Source organism: Indicator indicator, chromosome 2 (genome assembly GCF_027791375.1).
Source record: "Indicator indicator isolate 239-I01 chromosome 2, UM_Iind_1.1, whole genome shotgun sequence".
Taxonomy (NCBI): domain Eukaryota; kingdom Metazoa; phylum Chordata; class Aves; order Piciformes; family Indicatoridae; genus Indicator; species Indicator indicator.
The window spans coordinates 17611065-17630005 of NC_072011.1; the positions used below are offsets into that span (position 1 = coordinate 17611065).

At 39.7% G+C, this 18941-nt stretch overlaps 1 protein-coding gene across 1 annotated transcript in view; it reads right to left on the reverse strand.

Moving 5' to 3' along the window:
- Positions 1-18941, reverse strand: part of ARID1B (AT-rich interaction domain 1B) — a 335100-nt gene that overhangs the window by 141964 nt on the left and 174195 nt on the right. Inside the window, 1 exon segment of the mRNA XM_054394179.1 lies at positions 3332-3373. Coding sequence (XP_054250154.1) covers positions 3332-3373 — 42 coding nt within the window.

Below are 18941 nucleotides of genomic sequence, written 5' to 3' on the forward strand. Positions count from 1 at the left end.
AAATGTGGTTTAAATCCTTGTATAATAACCAACCTTTCAGACTAAGATTTTCAACTCTACCTCAGGGATTAAAATGTTCTAATGGAAATTGAGCATCTAAATCTCTTAGGAGGATTTAGAAAACTCAGACACTGTTATTTTTATTTGTTCTTTGCCTTGGTGTTTAAATCAGCATCATTCAAAATGGTTAAATCTTTTACCTTTTATTTCTGCTTTGTGAACCTTATTCTTGTTTTTCTCCTCCTCCCCCCCCCCAGCTTTGTATCCCTCCTAATTTTCTCTACCATCTGGGAATACTGGGCCCATCTGCTAAAATGTATCTTCCTACTCCAGCTAAAATAAACACCAAATAAATTGGTACTGTTAGTATTTCACTTGTCATTGTTAGGCTTTAATAAGATTAATGGGACCGAAAGCTTCCAACTTTGAAATACATTCCTGTGTTGACTGCAGACTTGGGCTGATACAACTCTATCTATTTAATCTCACTCTGTGTTAGTTTCTTGGCAATTAAGGTTTTGAAGAAACTTATTATATATGTAAGCTTATACTTGGCAGAATTTGAATGAATCAGGCATAACTGTTAAATCTGTCCCAGAACACCTATCAGCTGTTTGTGATCTGCTAGGTGGTCATTTCCTCTACCTCTCTCCATACACAACCATCTAAACACTGAAACAGAAGGATCAGTCAAAAGAAGGATTTTTTTAAATCTTATTTTCTATTCTTTCAGATAAAAAAAAGCATGCACACAAATACAAAAATGCATGTGTAAATTAAACTGGACACTCTTTTCCAACCTTATTGATTGTGTGATTATGTGCACCATCTTCAAAAAAGCTGTTACAGCACACTAACAGCTTCCTCCTTCTGCAAAGATAGTTGCAAAGAAAGCGGAATTGTTGTTTCTACTTTTCAACCAAAGGAAAAGCGTGGACATCAACGCTGTCAAATCTGTGCATCTCTATACTCCTCAAAAAACAACTTTTATTTAAACTGATTGAAAAACTGCTTGCATTTTAACAGCCTTCTAAAGAGTACTGGTCTTGCATATGCACAGAAGAAAATGGAAAAAAATTTATATTAACACGGTGTTTTTTCTCCAATAAATGCCTTATAGTCTACCTTCATTTTGGAGAACGACTTTCTTATTAAAAAGGTGAGTTAGAGGGAACATTTGGAAGCGCTGTTGATGATGCTCTCCAATTTGCAAATGTTCTGTGCTTAGGGAGTAAAGATAAAGTTTGGTCCTTCAAGATATCTGCTCCCTGTGTATTTCGACAGTGGGCAACAATAGCTTTTGCTTGAATTTTCTTTTCTAAAATAAGATTTTGTCCAAATCAATATGCATACCTTGTATCAAAATTTTTCTGTAGCTGATTTCTATACACACATCATTGTCACCAGAGACTTAACTATTCAAGGGGCAAACTACATCAGCCAGATCTTCACCAATGATAACTACAATGATGCTAAACAATGTTCTGCCATCTCATTCAGGGTGTTTCCTTGGGAAATAGCCCCATTGGCTGCCAGTATGCATGAGACAGAAATCATGGGAGAATTTAAAACTAACAGATAACATTGTAAGCTCATTCAGCAGCCTAGAAATAGCTTTTAAAAAACAAAACAAAACCCACAAAACCCCCCAAACAACCAACATTATTCTAGCCTCTACAAGCAACACAGTCTGTCAACAAATCTAAAAATTAGTGGTGTCTAAGGATTGGTGGAATATAGTTAAGAGTCGTCTCCTGCAGCAAATTATACTTACACTTCTGCATATAGAGGATATGTTCTACAATGTTTCAAGATAAGGAATATGATACACCCAAACCCATAAAGATAGCTCCCTCAACAGTCTCCAGCAGACCTGTAGGGAAATTCAGGCTAAAACCTAGTATCAAGGACAGCATTATACAATGCAAACTCTTAACTATTAAAATATGAAAAACTTGGTTCTGAAGTTGTACGTTATAGAAAAGTTGCTTGGGACTCTGGAGGATGATGTCAAGGATTAGTGACAATACTGATTTAGTTCTGTAAAACCGACACTTGGTAACAGAAAATTGTTTAAACTTTGGGTAATAAAAAGGAGTTTCAAAGGATGACTCCAAGACTGAAAAAGACCTTGAAAATCTAGCCATGAAAAAAATAGGAAGCCTCCTCCATAGTACTTCAGTTGTGAGAGCAATTGGCTACAATAATCTTCAGTAATATTTCTGTTTACCCACCTAGTCTGAAGGATTATGGAGATGAGTTCACAAGAGCTGACCCTCAAGGTTTATTAAATATTCAATGAACATTCTGCATGCATGCTGGATATTAAATAAAACCCAGAAAATACTGCAGACTACCATATGTTAAATACTTCAAATAATACTGTAGTAGCTCTGTTTGGTTTTTAATAATTTATTTAAATCACTTTATCACATATCAACATAAAAAGTACAATACAGACAATGTAAATTCCATTATCATGAATAATTAGGTGCTTTTAAAGCTTTTTTTCTTTCATTAATTTTGTTCATTATATTCTATATAAAACTTAAAGAACTTATTTAATCTTTTCTTGATTTTTTATCTCGATAGTAATAGCATTCTATTTTCTCACCTGAAGTAGTATCACAGCATGTGGGCCTTTAGCAGTAGGAAACTCTTCACTGTCATGATTTAGCCTATTCATATAATCCCTTTATTCCCTTCCCCATCCACACTCTTCCCAGCTAACTAGGTAGAGACTACTCACAACCTGCACTGCTTAAAATCATCTGCTATTAATGCTCAATCAAAACCATGGTTGTCATAATAATGCTCTTTGGCCAACAAAACTTGAGCAATAACTAGGATACAGTCATAGCAGAGCCAGTCTAAAGTGGTCTCTCCAACACGCATACTGTGTACCATACATTGATCTACAATTGAACACAGGGTGATGCAGCTGTTCAATCTACTACTTTCTACTTGAGATGCACTGTGAAAGGACCATGGCTTAGTCACAAGACTGCAAAGCAGGTAACAACTATGAATTTTGAGCTGCAATTATATGGAACAAGAACAAATTCAGCATTTGTGCAAGTCCAATCTTAAAAGTGAGCTTCCATGTGGGCTTCTGCATGAAAAATTTGCTCATAGGTTTTACACCAAATAACAGGATTAAGACACTGTGTGTCACTCTCAGATTATCTCACAGAGGGAAAATTTTTAAATTGATGGATGTAATTCACAGGAGCCTCAATTCTCAGGTTGCTAATTATCATCTTCTGCAGCATCACATCCAACAATTTAAACTGATGGGACCTATGTAACAAAACTGCATCAAACTACACACCTTGTGTCCAAATGTAGCATCCTCGGAGGCCAATACTTCAACCTGAAATTATAAGGAGAAAGATAATTTCAAATTTAGCGACCACCAAGAACCTCTCTCTCATGAGCACAGCACCACAGTCCTGGCAAATAAAAGATCTGTAAACGAAGACACCAGCCCTAGGAAACCTACACACAAAAAGACACAAACAAGGTTTCTAAACCTAAACCATGCAAAAACTGACATTTGTCAGTGCCCCAAAATTTACTGTAATACAGCTGGAGTATTGTTCTCCATATGGAGCTTTGGCTACACCAAAAAGCTGCCTGAGTACAACCAGAATCATCTGCCATGACAACTCCCTGCAGAAAAAGCCTGGAAATATCTTAACTCTTCCCCTTCCATTATCCTCTAACCAGGCTGGGTACTCTTGCACCAGAGCTCCTGCAGCACTGGTACTCCAGAGCAGAGGACTTGCTTGCAGGTTCGTGTCCTGTCTTGAGCACAGCAAATTCTTTGAAAACCACAGAATTCAGGGAACAAAGGTTGAGACTAGCTGGCTGCAAGATATAGTGAATGTCTGAAAGCTTGAAGAAAATAAGTGCTAGGTCATCTAGTAGAGCTCCAAATCAAACTTCTTGATGGTTGCCACATACCACACATCTCCAAGAGTTGACACCCAGTCATCTGGGACAATGGGAAACAAGATGCAAAAAAGCAGGCATGCTGATTTTTCATTAAACTTCTTAAAACTACTTCATACTTCAGCACCTTTCACCTGAGTATCTCAGTGCTTTAATGAATCCTAATTAATTAAGCTTCCCAATATACCAGTGAAGTAGAAAATGTCACCATCCCACTATACAGACAAAAGTGTGAGGCAGAAAGAGGTTAAATAATCTCTTAGTAGTTAAGTAGCAAGCCAGGGACACACTCAGGAAAAGAATCCCAGATTTCTACTCCCAGGCTCACAGTTTAACAACTAGGAAATTCTCTATTTCTCTGATTTACATCCTGTTTTAAATGCCTACTGCCACATTGTAATTTATACAACTAGTATAACTATAACTAATGCATCTAATCTCCAGTTTAACTGAAGAAGAGTGGAGGATTTAAAGCAAATCAAGATAGAAAAAATTAATGTCAAGTTTCAGCCTGAAGCACGTTATAATACCAGAGTTATAAACCCCTGAACAAGAGGGTTTATAATGGAAAGGCTGATAAACTAACAATGATGGTAGCACTTAAATATATTTATGTCATGATCTAGCAACATATGGTATCTTTTCATCTCTAAATTAAAAGAGGTGGGGGGAAAAAAAGGGGAAAGGGGATAAAGCATTGATAGGAACTAGGAATCAAAAAGGAAAATGAACCTGGCCACCCAATTGTGTGACCTGTCCAACTGATTAAGAATGGCAGTAAGAGGCTGCAAAATAGCATCTCAATCAATAGGAGGAAGGGGGAAAAATTCAAGTAAATAAAATCAATCTGAAATGATATGTATTAGCTACTTATATTAAGCTTCTAATCCTTTAGGCACTTTATAAATATTAAACAATAAGTCCTGGTGAGACTGATAAATATCCATAATATATTTTACAGATGAAGAAACAGACAGAGGGTTAAGTGACTTGCCCAGGGCCAAAAAGAGAATAATCAGACACTAGATTGGAAATAAAAGCATGACTGCCTATCATAATACAGAGCCTTGCTCAGGTGCTCAAGTGGCTTCTGAAAAAAGTCCTTTCGCAATCAGAAGTAGTATGGTTAGGGTTAATGTGCTACCCATTTACACTTTGAATGCTCATCTTCACTAGCCTTACTGTTTTTGCACTACATTCAGCTATCATAACTAGAGAGACCCCAAAATTTGAACAATCTTGTTCAAAACTCAGTGTTCTTTATCCAGTATTGTGCCAGTCACATACCCTTGATACTACCTCCAGACCCACTGATGCTTATAACTCTGCCACTCTGTTGTGGAGATTCATTAGGAAAACCGAAGCCTTCTCTGCGTCACTACGCTTCTCTCTGACTCCCTCCCTGAATCCAGCAGGGCTGCTGACACCTTGAACGCCCCAGCACCCTGCTTCTCTTGCCCTGTCAGCAAATAGGCCAACATTTAAGCTCCCACTCATTCAGGCCAGGAGAATGCTTGCAACTACCACGGTTTCAAAACAAATGAATTAGCATGGCACAGCAACCAGCACATACACAAAACTCATTCCTCGTTCTTTTCACCAAGAAACTGAGAAGAGAAACAACCTGTGACATGAAAGAACAGAAAAGTTTAAGCCCACGTAACATACTCTTAAGTCTCTTACATATAGAAATATTTTCTGTCATGCTTAGAAGTTGCAGAGACAATAAAATAGCTAGAGCACAGATACTGGTGTAGATAATAATTGTAATGAAAAATGTTATTGAACAGGTATGGTAATGCCAGTTCTGTTTTTCCAAGGACCATCTCATCTTCTGTAGTCTTTGTTACTAATGTGTTTACCAGTGTATCAGTGTGCTTGTCCATTCATTTCAGTTTTCACCTCTGTAGAGAAGACAATTAAGATCAGTAAGAGATAAGTAACTGCTGACATCATAAGATATGCAATACTAGGACAATGTGAGGTTTTCCTCAGGCCAAGTTTAAAAAGCAAATAACCAACAGCAACAACAACAACAACAAAAAAAGGCCAAAACGCAGTACAACTTCAGCTGAGAAGACCCTGCTCTAGTGGGAATGAGAGTGTACTTTAATCAGCACCCACATCACCCGAGCAAAAGGGAACATTCCTTTAAAATCAGGCAAGCACCATCTCTCTCTTAGTCATCTTCAAAATACATCACTTCCATTCCAATAAACAAAAAAATGAACATGAGATTCATTACTGCTTCAAGATAATCAGACGTTAATTAAGAGCTTATTGTATACTTACTAGTGGTTATTAAATATTTCCTATTTCAGTTATTTTAGCTATCTCTTCTGAGCACACATACGTATATACATTATCTTGGGAGGTTCTCCTTTTTGTTTTACAGTGAAAAATTCACTGCATCATTACACAAAGCAGACTGAGTCCTTAAATGAAGCACTGTTGACTTTATGTATATGTATCAGATATGGTAGTTTTCCCTTAGGCACTGCTCCGAATCTTTGCTTCAGTCCACTTTCCACTTTTCACGGTGCAGCACTGTAACAGAATGGGCCTGTTTGCCCCACACTTTATTTCTATGCAAAAGCAACCTTTAATCACTGTTCATTGGTGTTTTTTTCCAGCTTATCTAAAGAATCAAAACAGCCTTTTTGCTTCTAAGAAACAAACCCAAACCACACTATTATGTCTTGCAATTCCAGGCTAGAAGGCTATCGTAAGCAGTGAGGGGTAAATGATGGAGTAGCATTCTAGAGAGTGTGCATGCTAATCACACACCGTGGATCAATCATGAGACACAATCAGCAGTTTAAGCAGTAGCATCCCATAGCTGACAGAAGCCACTCCTGCCTGAGCAATTCACCCCTCCTAGAGCCTGCTCCCTGCTGCTGTCCCAAGCTGAGGCACTCCAGAAACCAGGAACTGGTCAGAGGGCATCCTCTCTGGGGCTGGCCAAGATGGTGCCAAAAAACCCTGCAGGTCCTCCCCAAAATATGACAAGATGAACTTCCCAGCTCCCTACACAACTTACATTATCTCCAAAATAGGCAGCTGTGACCAAGACCACTACCACCTATGTAGTATTCCTTAATTTAATAGTAGAATAGAATAGCATTTAGTATCTTTTTATTTTACAAGATGGAAGAATTCATAAACATGCTCACACCAGCCTGAAGGACCCCTGATGAGTAATGTGTGGAGTACCCTGAAACAAGCTGGGGAGTAGCCCTGAGTCTTCTTTCTGCCAGAAATAATGAGACTTAGTATTTTTGTTTTGCTTTTCAATAAAGGACTCGTACAACTCCAGCAAATAATATTGCATCACAACCAAAAGATGTGCATTAAATCACGCAGAGAGTCATTTTTATCTCCCTGTCATAGAGAAATGGAGTTGAAACACATCAGAACCTCGAGGAGCAATGCTGAACAATATCTTTTAAGAACAGAGTTGTACAACCTAGTGATCAGATGATATAAAGAATTATTATAATCTGGTCTTCTCCAAAGCCATACTTGGCAATGATTTGGTCCTCAGCTCAGTTCAGCCCCCTTCTTCTCCCATCAAGACTTTGTTTGAGATAGGATTAGGCGGAACTGAGCAATAGCCACAGAAGTAGAATACCGTTAACAGGAAAAATTACAGCTATGCTTAATACCCAGACTGTTATGCAAACAATAGAATGTGAAGTAGCAAGTACACAAGGATAAAATAACTAACTCACAGAAGACATGGGTCACAGAATGCCCTCTCCACCTTTTTTGGGGGAATCTGAAAATACAGACTAGTATTTACTTCTGATGCATACCAATTCCCATATCACATCCTGTTAACAGTAATGCTGAAAAGGAACATCGATCTGCATTTAACTACCCAGGCAAAAAATTCCCAATACAACAGACACTTAATGCTGCTCTCAGCCTTGGGTCGGTGCTCCTCAGAGTTCTTCTAATGGAGTCACTATACTTGCAGCTGGCAGGTGAAGGGGTTACAGCTACTCTGGCAAGGAATGCAGTGGACTGGAGCAGCTCTGATCAAGACAAAATATTCTGCACATGCACTTGCAGTTTCTGTCGGTCACACACAAGAATTTGCCCAGCTGGCTGCAAATATTATAGGCTTTCTATTGTCATTTGTTTGACATTATTATTCTAGGAAAATTATAGCACAAGGCTTCTCTGATACCTTGAGGGTTTTTGCCAACTGCCTGCTTGCCATAAAGGCAGGCCTCTGGCAGTTTAAAATATGTTCAAAATAAAATAAATGTGTATATTAATACTCCCATTTTGCAATACTTTTGTCTTCCCTGTTCAGGAAAGATCAGTCATATCAGAAAGGACTTTCTTGTTCATGATAACAAAATCTGTAAACGATGAGGAAATAGAGGTGCTCTCTTCTGAATTACTGTCAAATTGTCTTCTCGTCATTGGGGTACACTTCTTCCTTAATCGTGGCAAGATAAACTGAATCACACTGCCCAGTTCATAACCAAACTGTTTGCTCTTGTACTTGTGTTTGGTCTCTGACCTAGACAGGACCTTCATGGCAGGTGGGAGGAGCCTCTCTAGTCTCAAAAACTTACAGATGAGACTCATTAGTCTAGATCCAGAGCAATGCAAATATAACTCCAACTTCTACACACCAATTTTGCTGAGCTGTTTATGGGAAATAACCTGCACAGAGTGAATCATGGAGGATGCTGTAGTGCCTGGTATAGATGGACCCTCATAATCCTTTTCTAGTTCAAATTCTCAGATTTTAAGATTTTCCCATCAGCCTAACCACCAGTTCTGAACTTGACTGTTTTCAACAAAGGTGACAAAAAGTTAATCCAGTTTTAATTTTTCAAAGTCCATAGAAACTTTATTTCAAAGATGAATATGGCTATAACCATTCCTACCTTTATGAAATCCAGCCTAACTAGCTATAGTAATCTCCTCCCTTTGCCTTCCTTTTGAAAGAATTTAGCATTCAACAATTGTAGAAGATGTTGTCCTTATCACTGGAACAGGGACGAACCTACATGACCCACAATAGTTTCTGGCAATTCTTCAAGGACATTCTGAGGGTAAACACTGCTTTTAATGTATGCAAAACTGTAGGAATAAACTTCGGTAACTGCAATGACCCTTCATTCCCTTTTTTTCTGCTACCTGCCAGCAGTTTTGTTTATTTTTAATGGTAATCATGCAGGTACTTCAGGCTTGGTTTCAGATTTGTAGTAGCTGAGGACTAAGCACATTCCCTAAGCAATCCTTGAACAAATACATGAACGACACACCTTTGTTACCACCCTGAATCTAAGCCTGAAATAAAGGCATGATAGTCACACAGTATAAATCCCATGAATTAAGGATAGATCAGCTGAGATATCCTCACTTTCTGTATAAGTCTGCTGAGACTACTTATTCAAGGCCTTCTGGTTAAGTAAATGCCAGCTCCTTACAGTCTGACCTAAAAATTGCATACAATGTGACTCACTTCAGGGCAATTATTCATTAAATCTGGCATCCACTTTTTTCGTAGAATTTCCCCTTAATTATTTTGCTTGTTCTTTCTGGTATCAGTCATTTATCAGGTCACTGGGTCTAGCAATAACAAAGATCAGTGTTCTAACTTTTGAAGCCACAACTCTGAACTCAAAAAATACAATAAGTAACAAAATAATCTCTTTTTAAATGATAGAATAACTTTGTGTGCTACTTTGTTTCAAAAGGTTTGAAAAGATGTTTAAAGAAACTATGCTCCAGATCAAAATGCTTATTAATTCTCCTCATTCTCCTTATTAGCATGTACAGACAACACGATGGCTCAAGGACGCAGCTCTCTGAAGCAGCTCTGTACTTGGTCAGCCAGTGTTCAAGATAAAAGACAATCATGCCTTTTACGTTCTTAAAAGCTGTTTAGTGGAACAAATCTGTCCTGCTCATATTTTTAATTTTATTCTTAAATGCCAGTGTTTTTCGAGAAGCTGATTTACAGCAACAACAACAACAAATATTCACGTCTTCAACACAGTGCCCAAAACACTTTCTTGGAAGTGCTATTGAATAACCTGCTGGTTCAGTTTTCTTTGCAAATATTTTGCAAAATCCTGGGAACAAGGCCAATCCCTAAGAAGCAAAAAAATTATATTCTAGATATTAGCTAACTAGAAGCAATAATCATCAGACTTATGAGATACAATACTTATAACAGAATTACATATATTAGAAGCAAATCAGGAGAAAAGAGTTGTGTGCTATGGGGCAATTCCTGTAACAACAAAAAGACAGAAAGGTAAAAACATATTTAAGTCTGCACCAGGAAGTAATCATTACAAATCCCAAATAAACTGACATTTGTGATTGTGTACATGTGTGCTTGGTGCACGCTCTCTGCAGGGGAACCGATCTGTGAGCACTCTCCCAATCCCTTACAACTCTGTGTTAACTTATCCCTCTTTAGGTACCATATAAAGAGCTGATCAGCAGCAAATTCATGACACTAACACATTCATCTGCTCTTGTCATTTGAAGATGAAACAGGTAAAATATGCATGCACACATCCACGTTTTTCTTCTGTAAACATATACTCAAAATCTTTTGTAATTTTCTGTCATACTGTTTTTCAAATATATATATATATGCAAGGATGTGTAGCAAAATTAGTTCTTTCAGACCAGAACACTGCATCAAACAGAGTAGCTGCACAGAAAATTAGCTTTTGTTATTTATCTGTTTGACAAGGTAGAGATAAAAATGATTGTTGTATTTAGACTGAAATCTCAGAGCAGTCATCATAGAATGGTTTGGATTAGAAGGGACTTTAAAGATCATCTGGTTCCAACCCACCTGCCATGACCAGGGATACCTTCCAGTTGCTGTTTAATTTCCCTCAAGAAAAGATTAGTAGATATAATAAAAGCAAATTTCCAACCTTTCAGCCTCACACATTCTAATATATGGGAAATCCTGAAAAACTGTTACTGTACCATGTAACATCGGCACAACAATTACTGCCATCAGTAAGCCTTTTATTTAGGTGGTGTGTCTGCACCTTTTCTATTCCATTTATATTGTTTCCTCTCTTGTTCCAACGCCATGATTTCATTTTAGTTCTCCACTTCCAAAATGGGGAATCATAAAACCTTGTCTGCCAAAATCCACCACAAAGGGACTCCACATCAGCCACTTCTGTGTGCTATCATACTGTCAGACTGTAGAGTGATCTTGCTCAGAAAACACTAAAAATGGTTAAAATGTTGCTGCCCTCTACTTGCAGGGCTGGAGACTCCCACTGTCACACCCTAAGGGGCCACCTGAACACCCCCTGATAGTCAGGTTGCTTAGCATAAATATGCCACCTGCAAGCAACAAGAGGGTGATACTGAACAACTGCAATGCCATAATGCTTCTCACTATTTCAGAATGTTCCAGAAAGACATGTTTTTAAAGCCACCCTCACCAAAAACGGAGGGAGAGGGTTTTTGCTGTTTTAAGGTCAAAACTGTAGAACACTCCCCTACTTCCTTTTCCTACCTCTTTACATAATTACTGCATGTATCACCTGTAGAAGTGGAAACAAATTTAGTCATAGCAAAAACTGTACATCTTAACACTCTTGCCTAAAACAAGTCAAACAATTTCCAGAAAAATTGAAGATAGGTGACCAAGGACAAAATCTTTACAGAAACAAAGCTTAACGTTTAAACTCCACACCATTCTGTCAGCAGCTTTCTCATTTAATTGAGCCCGTATACAACCCACATCAAAGATACTACGTTATTTCGTGCTGAAAATATTGGAAGCATGTTCGGAAGAGGTGGCAAACAGAAAGGATCTGTCAAAGGTAACAGATGTATCAAGGGCACCAAGTGCTGTGAAGAAGGCGTTAATTATCTATGCTGAAAAAAGAAAAGGTGTTTGAAAAACAGACACTGTTTTCAAAAGATTCAACATATTCCTATTGTGCTCAGGAGAAAAAGCTTCTTGCACCATAGACAACATTATTTTGGGTATGTGGACTAAAGAACTTTTTTTTTTTTTTACTTTATATTTTTCAGGTGAGGAGGCACACAGTTAGGAAGCACTCTATTTTAAAGTTAAATATGGTTCTAACTTCCAAACCTTTATTGTGTCTCACAACCAATTCCAACTGTAAATTGCATTCTTGATTCCTGCTTTAAATGTTACGAGTAACTTACACAACCTAGCTGAATGTCAAAAATAAGAGTAAGAGAACCTTTTTGTAATTTAGCACAATCTCCATAGTATTTGCAAACTTGTGTTTTTCATTTTCCCTTTTATCTGAGAAGTGGTGCTTTTTCAGAATAAAACACTAATAAGCAAAATAGTCACATCAAGGCAAAATTTATCACCAAATCTATCCTATAAACAGGTTATGTTCTCGTTAACTTTTTTCTATGTTGTGTACAGTTCTACTTGTGCATAACCTAGTTCTGAGGTAGCAGAAGAAACTGCTTCTTTTTGATTCTTACGCTCCCCCATCTCCACCTTCCCTCATAGGATTGCTGAATTGGGACCTTCTAAAGCACAATTTTAAGAAAACTGCTTAGTAAAAAAACTACTCTTTTCATCCGTAATGGGCAAAAAAAAAGGGGCAGATCAGAATGGAGATGAGCAACAACTAAAGCACAGCAACCCTACACCTTTTTTTTTAAAGAAAAAACACTGAAGCTTATTTCTCTGGAGATAATTAAAACATACAAAATACATGTCTGATAGTGCATACTCCTAAATTAACATTGTTGCCATAGAAGTGTGATGTGATCAACAAAAGAACCATGGTAGTCCATGCAACTGTAAACCACATTGGGAAATGGTCTAGGCAATTTCTAGCACGGATGCCACAGGGTCTCAGAACCCAGGCCCCACCTTCACAAGAAGATAGCTCTTCCTGACATCCTCTTCTTTATCAGTATCACACTATATCCCAACAGTGGCTAGTAGTGACAATATGTGGGCAATTCACTTGGGCATCATCTGGATATTGTCAGATCCAGAACACAGGCTTGGAAGGGGTGGTTTGTACAACAAAGTATCGACACACCTGCCAAACAGCCACGCAGGAGGAATCTCCTGGGTAATGTTCTGTATTTCATATTGCAACTGGAAAAGGTAAATATGTGGAACAAAACCTAGTTGAAATGATTTTTGACAATGACCTAAGCTTTTATTTTGAATTGTTTTACAGTGCATCCCTATTTCCCCCCCATGAGGTATGAAGATTGATAAACACTGCTGGATTAACTGCTGTAAAAATTACTCAGATGTCACTGCTGGGCAGCTTTTGACCCTTGTAGTATCAGGATTTGAGAGTTTACTGGGAAAGAACAAGTGGTCCAGTCTGTGCTGTAATTCCTGCACACTCTTACAGATCACAATAGCAACTCACTTCCTCAAAGCTGAAGGAAAAATTTGCTCTCGAATCTGGTCCAGCTTTACACCAAACATTTCAATGGGGTAGGCAAAAATACAAACATTCCTAGCAGTCACTTCGGTCCTAAGTAGCGTGCATAATAATAAAAGTCTAAACAAACTGACAAAGTATTTGTGTCGTTTGCCCTTTCACTTCTCTCTCTGTCATAACAGATACATGTTCCACAATTTACACACACAAAGCCCGAAGTTACACACAGGAATCAATTAGGTTTCTCAACTTCTTGAATTACTTACACAAATTGGGACTTTTGGTCACCCAAGTGCAGAACACATGATTTTGCAGACTGCTTCAGTGTTTCACTTTTTTGCTATACCCATTAAAACCAACGACAAATTATATCCAAAATTTTCTTGAAGTTACTTGTAGCAAATAGCAGCTTACTTATAAAAGCCTGATGAATTGCAGAATCTTGGCTTTGGAATTCAATTACATGTTAGAATATTAAAAATTCTAGAGTCCATAAACAATGACTATAAAACTGTTTATAGCATTTTTAGATTTTATTTGAATACCGCAATATAAACTACAAATGTTCTTTCTCCCCTCCCCCTTTTCTTCTTATTTGTTTGCTGCAGTTTCTTCACACCAATAGAACACACTCAGGGAAAGAGGAGAGGAGAAAGGATGTGGGAGGCTATTGACACCTCCTCACAAACTCTGATTCTTCATTATGCTTTATGCTGTTATGAGAGTTTTATTCTGGGTCTACAAGGGTGCTTCTGGATAATTACAGGATACAAGCTAGCTTTTTTTTTCAGGCTGTCTCAATTTCAAAGTAATCCCCCTATTCATGAGTTTATTATTATTCAAAGTAAAACAGCAAAACAAATCAATTTGCTAACAGCGTTGTGCAGTTTTCTAAACTTAGCCTGTCTGTACGGTGGTGTGCATATAAGGTATTATTTGGTGCAGCAATACATGTCCAGGCATGAGGGCCTGGTATAAATCCTCAACCTCATTGACCGTTTTTGTAAAGATTTCTTCTTTTTGCACATACATATTGGAGAATACAGCAAGTACCTGAGTAAAGATTTTTTTCCTATAACTTTTCCTGAAGAACTAAATCCCAATACTCATCCTGTTCTCTAGTTATGGGATCTACACCAATAACAGTAAGCTGGAAATCCCAAATACTGCCTTTCATATATATATATTTTTTGTACATACATATTTATTTATTTATATATATACACACACACACTTATTTTAGGCTCATTTTAGGCAGAATGTAAAGAAAGACTTGAACTACAATCTCAAAGGTGAAAGACTAGAGTTTTGATTACTGAACTGTGTTGCCCTGGCAGGTCTTTTCACACTTTAATGTTTTGTGAGTCCATTTTGTTTCTGTATTTCTGCTAATGTTCTCCTTCTCCCTTTAAAAGAAAGAATACATCACTGTATTTATAAGGAAGCCAGTCAGGGACAGGTTTTGCTGCAGCTCATTTATGTCTCATTCTGAGTTTACAAACAGCTGTCCCATGCATCTCCACTGGATACAACTTTAGTCTAGACAGGGGAAATCCAAGCTACTGCTGCCCAAACAATGTAAACACAGGAAGATTTTCAATCAATCATTTCATTAATAGGAACATGTGTAATAATATCAGGGGAGGGTGTTTTGGAAGAAAGCCTATTTCAAAGCCTGAAAAGAGTGTAATTGCATGGTATTGTTCTTGTGTTAGACAGGGCTATGGAACAACACTCACAAAACAGATTTTGGTACTATGGTAGATTTCAATAAAATAAGCCTTCGTTCTCCAACAGAAGTGGCTTTCAAGATCACTGACATCTTTGGATTAAATGGTAAACAGACAAAAGACTTACACAGCACTGGCATTCATCCTGGCTTTGATACAATCAGGTCAGTGCCCACACAAATATATTTCTAGCACGACCATTATTTCTAGTTTTCTTCAAATTGTTTTACCTGGGAAACAGCATTAAACACACCAGTTGCTAACATACCAATTACATTCTCCTTTTCTCCCTCTGTGCCAGCCTGTGTCTGTCCCCAAACATGTAAATGTCTAAAAATAAACTGCTTCCAATGCAGTCATTTCTATGTTGCTACGCTTTTAGAGAACACTGCAGCATCCTTTCATACATTTGGAGCACCCACACAGTAACACCTCAAAAAAGAAAATAAACATTAACACAATTATCTCTCTTTTTTTTCCCCCACAGTAAGAAGGGTAAGAAGCTCTTCTTTGGTCCTCACTTAATTTTTTATTCCTGAATAATAGCTGTCCTTCATCAAGAGGTTCAATTTAGAATCATGATCACAGATCAACTTTTACCAGTGGGTGTCAGTGTAACAGTGTAATGGTATAACGGGGGGGAAGACAGGGAGAAAGCACATGAACAAACAAAGATTAAGTTTTATTTTTAAATACCACATTTATATTAAAAGTGAAGAGTGAAGATGTTTCCTTTCAGAATCAATTTTACTGCAGATGTATTCTGCAAAGATGCTCTAGCTCTGCATGTGTTTGTGTTTACATGCCCAAAGTAATTCAGTTTTCCAAATCTATGCCTGTTTTGCATACATACACACATGCACACAGACATGCAGTAAATGTTTGGTATATAAATCTTCTTCATCGTTTTGGCAAAGTGAGACTGTCTCTTTAATTCAAATTTCACAGTGAACAGTTAACAGGCTCTGTGGACCCCAACTTATTAACCTGTGCCAATTTAAACCAGTATTACTCAAGAGGTTCAAAAACCTAAAAATAGGTGTTAATCTGTGCAGACTGACAGCAACTAATCAGTACCTGCCCTGTCACAACTTCTGTCTGTCCTACTCATAAAGCAGCAGGGGGGGAGGAAATACAGCACATGGGGAAGCCAGAAAAGGAGAATGCCAGTTTTGGTTGGGGGAGGTTGGTTGTTGGTGTGCGGTTTTGTTTTTGTGTGTGTACGTGGTTGGGGTTTTTCGTTTTGTTTTGGGGGTTTTTTTGCGCCCCATTTTTTTTAGACTACATTTATCTTTTCTGAAATAACAAAAAAAAAAACCACCACAAAACCCAAAACTGGTAGCGATCAATTTGAAAACTCGTTTCTGTACTAGTGAACAACGACTTCCTGAAATCAAGAACTGCTTGAACATCTACCAAATTAATCTACCAAAGTGATAAACACCTTTATTTTTACTTACCATACAATCAAACTTAAATAAACACTGTCCTTAGTTTCAAGTCTAGTTAGACGTATTTGAAGTTTTAAACACACAACTTTTTCTCTTTTCAAATGTTGCTACATTAATAACTTGGCTCACAGTCTCTCCCCGCCAAAGCAACGAAGATTAGGTACATAAACCTGAGCAGGTTACTTATCTTCTTCACTTGCCCAGTTCCCTACAGTAAGCTGGTCCTGTGCATTGGTGGCAACCCAGTTATGTGCTCACATTCTCAACTGCCTTTTAGTAACACAATTATGTGCTGAACCAAAATCGATTCATGTTGCAGCTCACAGATTACTGATTGCTGCGGCGGCAAGGATAACAACTGTAGTTCTGCCCCCGCCCCCCCCCCCAGCACTAGAAAAGTGGATTAAAGAAGTCAGTTGGACCAGCTCGTTACTGAATTGGCGAAAAATAAGCAATGATCTAGGTTGAGTCTTTCCGTATATAACTCGTGCTGTCCGAGATACGCCGGACTTCGTGAAAGAATTATTTTTCCGAGCAAGCTGTGACGGTCAGATTCGCAGGAAGTACCAAAATAATGTAAAACAATCCTGTAAAACCATTGTTAAGAGAAGGAAGTAAACAACACGGGATTGAAGAAGTGGGGAAAGGGAGCTGAGTACTTTGCGAGCCTCGTTTGTGTATAGCTCAGAAGCAGAATTTTTGGAAAGGCCCGGAACAGCCCTTCCCGCCGGCCGGGGCCCGGACTGGGCAGAGGCGGGCGGCGGGGGAACAAATGGCCGCGGCGCGCGGCGCAGTAACGGCCGCCCTGCGCCCGCGCCCCACCGCGCGCCAATGGCGGCCCGCGTGCCCCTCCCCCGCCGCCGCGCGCCCAGACCTGTTTTTGTCTGCTTCAGCAGCAGCGCTCCAGCTCGCCCGGCTTCCTCGCGCTGCCCGCCTCCTACTCCTTTCCCCCTTCCCCCCCCCCGGCCTTATTTTCCATCCCTTTTCAGCCATCATCCACTCATTTTAATTACGCACGACGAGTTGCAACTCATCCAGCCTCAAAGTTATATTAAAAAGAGAGAGGGAGTGTGGGGAAAGAGGACGAGAAAAGGAGAGATGGAGACACAGAAAAAAAATCAGTTGAGGGTGGAGTTACAGCTGGCGAGGGCATGATAAACAATGCTCCTTGCCTTATAGTAAATTTTAATGCAACGTTTTATTTTCAGCTTTCTCCGAGGTCAGCAGAAAATACCCCCTCTGTGCTTCTCCTATTCTCCTACGTCCTCTCAGAAAAAAACACGTCTTTGGTGCTTATCCCTTTACACTATCTAAATTCGCCCCGAAAGCCAAGCAGAAGTGAGGCTGGGCTGTGCTGAACGGACTTTTCTCCATGAGTTTCCAAGTTTCCGTATTTAGGCCGCCTTCAGGTTTCACTGCTCTTTAAGCCACTCTGAGGAATTAAACAAGGGCCATTAAGAGCCGGCGGGGGAACTGCGGCTGGGGGGGGGAGGGCGAAGAAGGGGAGGGAGGTGCGGCCTTGGGCAAGGAGAAGCTGCCTGCCATTTGCCTCAGTCCTACCCTCGGAGGGGAGGTTGTTTGCCCTCAGCACGCAATCCTCCTCAGCATTTATGTGGATTTACAAAGGCACATCTGTGCGTGTTGGAGGGCCAGCCTGACGTGTTTTCTGCTCGGAGCAGCTGCGGTTTCTGAGGAAACAAGGCTGATTTTCTAGTCAGGCTGGAAGGGCGCTCCACCCCCCCGCCCCGCTCCCCAGCCCCCCCGAGCGCCTACGTGCGGGGGAGGGGGACTGGGAACGGCGGGGGGAGGAGAGGCCGCGCCGCAGCGGAGCCTCTGGAGTAGCGGGGGAGGGGCGGCCCGGGCCGCGCGAGGCCTGCCGGGAATGTGGCAGGGCTTGCTTTCCCAGGGCGGCTCTGGCTGTCGCAATCCTGTCTCTGGGGTGTTGGTTTTTTTTTCACTTCAACCTTTGGAGGCGCGATGCTGTTGAGCGAGGGCTCAGAACTGTCCAGAGGCCAAAAACCCCTTTTAAGCCTGCCAACTTCGGGGCGGGGGGGGGGGGGAACCGTTTAACTCAGTCCTCGCACTTTTCGGTCCTGCGAAGCGGATTTTCACTCCGCTTCCCCTTTCTGTCTCCGAAGAGACGAACTCCTCCACTGGTAAAAACCCGTTAATTTAAACCACTCCACTTATTTAAACCGAGGGCAGAGTTCCAAGGCAGCAACATTCTGCATGGGATGAGCACACCTGAGCAGGAGGATGTCATTCCCTCGTTCTCACGTTTACTGAGTCCCTTTTTCAAAAACCCGGCCCTTGCAACCAGTAAAATCAGATAAATTCTCGTGCCCGTGAATGATTAACCTCGGCCAGTCCGCCTAGAGGAGACGGGG